The following is a 7,774-nucleotide window of genomic DNA, read 5'->3' as shown; positions in this document are numbered from 1 at the left end:
TATCGTTAAAAATTATTTTTTTATTTTGTACAAACAAAATAAATATATTGAAAAATATAAAAACAATAAAAAATTATACTTCAGATGTTAATTTAGTATCAAAAACGTAAAATATTTGAGTAGCCCAAGACATAGCCAAAGATTGAAGCGCCACAGCACTGGTGAAAATTTAAATTTGCCGACTGGAATTCTTTCGGATGATTGACTTTCAGAAAATTGACGCTATACTGTAATTGTGATTAGTATTTGTTAAAATGAACCTAAACTTACTTTATCTTCTTACTTGATGCTCATTAACAAATTACACAATGTATTTTCAACCATTTAATTAAAAAAAATTATATTAAATTAAATTATATATGAAGAAAATTTCTTATTATAATTATATATCAACATTAAAAAAAATGTATTCTGAATAATTTTACAGAGCAGATGACCTAACAACAACAGACGTGCTCAATATCTAAGTTTGTGATGAAGAATAATATCTGTTTTTATGCAGAATATTTTTGAAAGTCTACAAACTTTAACAGCATGTTCTATGGGTCATAAAAATGAAAAAATTCCATATAAACATAGGTTTGAAAATGTTTAATTTCAAAATTGTAGAAATTTTAAAAGTAACCGTAATTAAATAGTTTTTACATACTACAAATTAATAACAAGCTATGGTTTGACATGCATGTTTCATGTGACATTTTAAGTGTTCTTTACTATAATGAACCATTACTCTAACTCAGATATGGCAAATGTAAAATTACTAATTTAAACCCAATTATAATAAACATTGTTATTGCTTTCCTTACAAGAATTGAATCCACTTCAGTCATAAATGTTAGAAATATTAGAAATTTAAGAGTAAACAGGATGAAAAATACAAGTTTGAATATTTTAGAAAAATTGAATTACAATAGAGCATCAATTAATCAATTGGGAATTGGGGTTGTTTGGAAAATCGATTTTTTGGATAACCAATTATGTACAAAAAATATATTAACCTATCCCATGTTGAAATTTGTTCAAATCCTGGTGTGTCCTTAAGTACTCTCTAATGGTCGCGCCAGTGCTGCCAGCTAAAACCACACACCAATAAAAATAATATTGGAGTAGCCCAAGACATAGCCAAAGATTGCAGCACCACAAAACTAGCAGAAATTTAAATTTGCAGACTGGAAAGCTTTTGGTTAATTGACGTTTCAGTTGATTGACATTCAGATAATCGATTCTCTACTGTAATTTTAAATATGAAGAAAGATCTAAACTTAAGTGCAAGTTCTTTTAAAAAAAAGGATTTATATATAAAAATATTTTTAAACTAAGTTTTTATTTTTGTTTTAAAAATTTTCATAAAAAAAATAAAATCCTGCCAAACTCATTTCACAAAGTAGAAAAGGTTTAATTTTAATATAATTTGTTGATCTTCAGAAAGTTTAGAGGTAAATCTTCAATTTCATATTAGAGAGGTTGAGGCGCACGTTTTAAACGTGTAAACGTGTACGTGTGACGTTCGGCGCTGCTTTCCCGTAAGCCTAAAAGTTTGACGATAGTGTTTGGAATGTCGAGCGTGATTCCACCGACTATCCAAACATCATTGTCAAACTTTTAGGCTTACGGGAAAGCGGCGCCGAACGTCACATGTACACGTTTACACGTTTAAAACGTGTGCCTCAACCTCTCTACTATCAAACGAATTTTGAAAACTTTGGAATAATAGTTTTATAAATAGTCTAACATACTGTTCTGCACTTTGACTAATTTTATAAAATATTTTATTTTTATAACATTAAAATCAAAGTCATTTGCATATAACTTTCTGATAAACATTATATGTAATCTATATAAACAAAATAAATTCAATAAAAATAATGACAACAATCAAGAATAAATTCTAAATAAAAAATAGTCTATTTTTTGAATTATTATTTTAATATTACAGAAATAAATTATGTTGCAATGAGCATTACATTGTATGATACAATGTTTTAATAAACAATTTATACCAATGACTATCAGAATATATATAAAAAATTTTGGAACTAAATTATTTAGAATTTTGTTAGAAAAAATTTTCATTTAAAAATTAACTAATATAAATCCAAAAACAATTACGAGAATGGATTATAGGAAACAAATATATGTAGGTATAAGGGAAAATCAAAAAATAATCTGAACTCATCTGCTGAAAATCTTGCAGTATCCCATGTGGTAGGCTGATCTGTGACTCACGTTAAACTCTTTAGTATAGAATCACAATTGACAATATTTCTAAAGATTCCATAATCAATTGTTTCTTATGTTATTAGTTGTCATAATGGTTAGGCATTCAGAATATGTCATTGATCGCATTCGACCTCCCATTCTTGAATCTTTGTACCCATTGATACACAGCTAAATCACATTAAAATAGTTCTTACCATACTGTGATTTCACTTTCTCAGCATTCAAAAAAATGAATATCATCAAGCTGCTCCTTAGTAGTGTAATTCGAAAGTGCTGTGGTCATTTTGGAATCATGCTGCCAGGTACAGATGTAGCAGTGTTGTCATAATTACTACTCAAGCCATGCAGAAAAAATCATTTTGGTTCACAGATTAGCAAACTTCCTTACATCCCAATTATAATGGCAGTTACGACAATATTATATTTACTGAGTTTTCCTTGTATAATCCTTAAAACACTTATTTTTGGACTAGACTTAGTGGAGTCAGTTACAGAACAGATTTTAGAATAAAAACCATTTTCTTTAGAACTGTTGAACACTAGATCATGTTTTAAAACAATCACATGGCTTACAATTTTTGTGATAACTCAGGATGTATTTTCTTCATAATTCGAAGTTTAGACTATTTACAAAATAGTCTAAACTTCACATGGCTTATTCTCCACCTTTTATTTAGTTGACACAGGTTTCACAACAAACGAACAAAAAACTAACCAATTGCATAATGTGCTTATATCTCAAAAATAAAAATTTTAACTTTTATAACAAATTTTTATATATTGGTTTGTTTGGTAAGTTCATAGCAATTTTTAAGAGAAATAAAAGAAACTGTTTTAAAACTAAAAATACACTTTTATTCCATTACATATGTGCCATTGTTTTTAATGGCATGTTGCCATCTATGGGAGAGCTTCATGATACCCTTTTTGTAGAACTTTCCAGTTTTTCACGCAAAAAACTGATCCATGTGGTTTTTGCAAGCTTCCAAAGTGTCAAAGTTTTTATCATGAAGGAAATTTTGCAGAGAACGAAACAAATGGTAGTCCAATGGGGCAAGGTTGAGTGAGTATGGGGGAGATGAGGTAAAACATCCCAGCCTAGTTCCAATAATTTTTGGCGTGTTCATAAAAATGTGTATGGTCTGGCATTATTTTGGTGAAACACAATGTCTTTTCTATTGGCCAGTTCCAGACATTTTTCTTTAATTGTCACGTTCAGTTTATCCAATTGGAAACAATACTGAATAACAATATCAGAATCAATTGTTTGATTCTGTGAAAGCAGCTCGTAGTACAGGATTCCTTTCCAATCCCACATGACCTTCTTTGGATGAAGACTGGCCTTTGGAGTTTTTAATGGTGGTTCATTTTTCTTACCCTATGATCGTTTTTGGCTAATGTTATTATAAATGATTCACTTTTCATCACCTGTCACTAAATGCTTCAGAAAAAGGTCATTTTCATTTCATCTTTCAAGAGAATCACAAATGGAGATGCGATCCAGTAAGTTATTTTCTGTTAAGTTGTGAGGTATCCAAATGTCGTAACGATTCACATATCCAAGCTTCTTTAGATGTTGAAATACAGTACTGTTTGATGACTTCGCTATGTCTGCAATTTCTTGAGTGTATAATGAGGGTTTTCATCCAATAATGCTTTGATCTGGTCTTCTTCAATAACGGAAGGTCTTCCCGAGCAGGGAGCATCTTTAAGGCTGAAATTACCTGCTTTAAATTTTGCAAACCACTTTTGAACAGTTGATTCTGCTACAGACTCCCACCATAAACATCACATATCTTTTTTGCTGTTTGTACAGCATTTCTTCCTTTACGATAAAAAAAAAAAAAAAAACAAGTGTCAATAATGCACATTGTTTGCATCCATTTTTGCAATGAGACAAATTAAACGATATTTGAATAATCTTAAATGGTGTTTTTGTAACGGACATGTCTCAAGGTCATTTATTGTAATATTCATTGGTTTGTACAATTCTAATCATTTTCACTTCAATCAGTGTCTCAACTGTCGGCTATCAAAAATTGCTACGAACTTTCCAAACAATCCAATATTATTTGAAATATTTTAAATATATACAGTCAATCCTCACTTAACAACCATGTGAACTTACAACCAGCTCTCCTCCAACAAGGGAAATCCCTTTCTCTGTCTGAGTCTAGGGAATACCCTAGACTCAGACAGAGAAAGGGATTTGTAGTCTTAAGTCTCATTCCCATAGTTAGTCAGTATTTATTACACAGTGATCACAATCTCCAAGACCACATATTTTATTTATATATTTGTACTTTATTGTGCATTCCATAGTACAAGATGTTGGCAAAAAGAAATAGCATGACTTTATCTGGAGGAAGCATCAAGAATCAAAAGAAGGGGAATAGAATTGTAAGTGTAGCTAGCAGCACTTGGAAGAGGAAGAAGAAAGGTTGTTAGCTGGTGTGTTCTTGAAATCAAGTATGTCTTTATTAGAACTACAGGGAACTACATGGATCTGATTGCTGAATAGTTCACAAAAGTGGAATGGCAATGAATGAACTTTTATGATACCGTCATAAAATTTATGAAGAACAAAAGGAAACTTACAAAGCAGACCACACTAATGAGATTCTTCTCAAAAGCTACATCCAGTATTCCTACCCTTACAAGTACTTCTATTTCTTTGCAGTCATCTCCCTTGCCATAGTCCTCTAGAGTTCCCGATAACTGCAACAATGACAATAATGACCTGAAACCATTTTGGCTTCAACCCTTTGAAGGATTCAACAACTAAAATATTAATCTCAGTGATTTTTTAAATAAATGAACTTAATTTTTTTAATACAGTACAATTTAATAATTTTTGCTGATTGTATTTTTATGTTCTGTAATATGCAAGATATGCTTGCTAAAGCAAATTTATCGAGATGGAGTTTCCTTTTGACTGACTTACTTCTGCTGTAAACCAAAACACTGCTTATTTCAAAATATTTTCACAAATGTTTTCGAACTTAGTTCTTCTTCAGGTGAATAAATCGGGTAGAATCGATGTTATTCGAAAATCTGAACGTAATCCGTTCAGCTTTTCGAATAACATCGATTCTACCCGATTTATTCACCTGAAGAAGAACTAAGTTCGAAAACATTTGTGAAAATATTTTGAAATAAGCAGTGTTTTGGTTTACAGCAGAAGTAAGTCGTTTATTTTACAGTGTGTTTATAAGAGATTATTTCCTTTTGACCATTTCTTTATCAAGAATAATTAAAACAATTACGCTCCTTGTCTATCAACTAATTCACTCAACAACCTAGTCATAGCAACAGAACTCAGTCATTATGTAAGGAATGTCAGAACTCCAATATTTGAAAAACAAAGCATATGGATAATGTATCAAACACAATACCAATCTCTCTCTCTCTCTCTATATATATATATATACATATACAAATTACTGATGAAATTAAATATACACAATTTATGACATATTTACATACCATTTTCATATTAAGTAAAAGTTCTAAATCTGTCATCAGTATAATGAAAAGAGAATCACTATTGAAACCAAAATGTAAGAATGTAAAAGAATAATCATGTTAAATGATATGAAGTGTTATTTCAGCTGCAGACATGTCAAGTTTACAGAAGGTTCCAAAAAATAATACAATTATGTAGATGTAATCCTTCAATAAAGTGTGGTTCTTCAAATCTGCTGTCAGAATTTATAGTAATTTCATATTACTTAAATTTAAATAGTATAAACAAACTAACCTTTTTATATGTAAGCATCTCACTTAAACAAGATGAAATTATGAAAACAAATTTAATTATTTATTTGAACAGAATAAAACATACTGCAAAAATAATTAAATTACTTATACATGAAAGATATTGTATGCCATTAATTATATAATTGCACCATGTCTTAAAGATTACCATTTTAGTTGAAAGTCAATGTACAAAATAGATTTATGATGAAATATCATGGACTTAAGCCTAATACTCACCTGCTGTGTACGTAACTGGCTGGCTTTTGGTGGCTTTTTTCGTAAATAAGTCACCGTATCCCAATCAGACTCCGACATTTTAAGTAGTTAAGTTTGTCTTTAATATTTTAATAGATATATTTGGTCGATTTCAAGGAAAAAATTTTTCAGATTAGAAAATTTTAACGAAGTAAACAACGAAAATGGCGACTATGAGAGATGCTTTTAAACGCCCTCTGTCGGAAAAATCATTTTATTATTCTTGTGCTGCCCTCTAGCTACAACTGATGATAATTCATAAAAAAAAAAAAAAACATGGATATTGTACAAAATCAAATAAGTAGAAATAAGTGGAAAATAAATAATGTCATTTAAGATGATCCGTAAAAATAGTTTATCATTCGTTTTCTGGCAAAAATTTAAATTAAAAAATCTACTTGATGAAAATTATTCGTTAAGGTCGCGTTTCTTTATGCAGCGCTGCTCGTTCGCTACACAGCAAAGCGTTTCTAAATGAAGCGCTGTAATGTAGCAAACCATCTTTTTTAAAACTCTTTCCGCTTTGTGGGCACTAAGAGGGTCTCTATTAGCAAGCCCATTATGGGTTCGTGTCAGGCCTATAATGGGACGGCCGGTTGGTAAGGGACGGGGCCCGACATATCCGAATGGACCACTCCCCGAAAAATTCCTGGAGATTTTTCCGACCCGTCCGGAATCGAACACGGGTCCCCAGAGCGGTAGGCTGTCACCTTAACCTTTCGGCCATCCGGCTGTCTGTAGCGAACCGTTTCTGAACGTTTGGTCGCGAGCAGCTCTTCATACTCGATCGCTACACAGCAAAGCATTTCTAAATGAAGCTCTGTAAAGTAGCGAACCGTTTTTAAACGTTTGCTTGAAGAGATCGTTGCAGCAATACACGTGTAAAACAAAATGGACGCTTGTATATGTAATGTGATATTATACTGTGAAAAAAAAGTCGAAGTGACTGTTGATTAAAATACAGTATTATGGAAAGATTAAGAAGGATTTAATTTTATAAAATAATTCTGAAAGTTACCTGAAGAATAACAAAATACCATGTTTTAAATATAATTATCTGTCTTCTATCTCTACTTCGCTCACATTTTCGGAAAGAGGAATGCTCAATTCTTTATATCTCTTTATTTAAATGTTGTAGTTCTTTAACTAAAGTATCATTTTCGGCTGTAACTGGAATTAAAGGATAGATTATGACCAGAGCCGTAACTAGGGTATGGTCAATGTGGCCCCCGCCATAGGCGCCAATTTAATAAAGGCGCCAACTAGAAGGTTTCCAAATAATATGTATTCGAAATTAACAACACAAAAAACTTTTTTATATTTATATTTATATAGTATTTAAATGTCATTAGATAATTTTTTTACAATACCATTTTTTAGAATAAAATTATTACTTTTTTAATAATAAAAATTGAAAAGGCGCCATTTTTATTCTTGGCCATAGGTGTCCAAAATCCTAGTTATGGCTCTGATTACGGCATTTATGTTTAGCTCAAGCGGAAAGCGTTTTTAGAAACACTTTTCGCTTGGTTAACCCGGG

General features: G+C 31.1%; 1 protein-coding gene and 1 long non-coding RNA gene across 4 annotated transcripts in view; one reads left to right on the top strand and one right to left on the bottom strand.

Moving 5' to 3' along the window:
* The window catches only part of LOC111623861 (endothelial differentiation-related factor 1 homolog), a 34,313-nt gene extending 27,868 nt beyond the window's left edge, over positions 1 to 6,445 (bottom strand). For 2 of the 3 annotated variants that reach the window (XM_023366583.1, XM_023366582.1), the window contains exon 1: positions 6,217 to 6,444. In XM_023366583.1, the coding sequence (XP_023222351.1) occupies positions 6,217 to 6,294 (78 nt within the window). In that variant the 5' untranslated portion in view covers positions 6,295 to 6,444. Of the gene's footprint in view, positions 1 to 6,216 lie in introns of all 3 variants that reach the window. The other variant, XM_023366581.1, reaches the window with a different exon arrangement.
* On the top strand, positions 3,526 to 4,071 carry LOC111623862. The gene is made up of 2 exons (XR_002756488.1): positions 3,526 to 3,723; positions 3,794 to 4,071. It is a non-coding gene; the product is annotated as an uncharacterized LOC111623862 (long non-coding RNA).
* Positions 6,446 to 7,774: the final 1,329 nt, after the last annotated feature.

The sequence above is a fragment of the Centruroides sculpturatus genome, unplaced genomic scaffold (assembly GCF_000671375.1).
Source record: "Centruroides sculpturatus isolate CEXI.00-Female unplaced genomic scaffold, Cexi_2.0 scaffold325, whole genome shotgun sequence".
NCBI lineage: Eukaryota > Metazoa > Arthropoda > Arachnida > Scorpiones > Buthidae > Centruroides > Centruroides sculpturatus.
The sequence above is the reverse complement of the archived record's forward strand: the minus strand, read 5'-3'. Positions and strand labels throughout refer to the sequence as shown.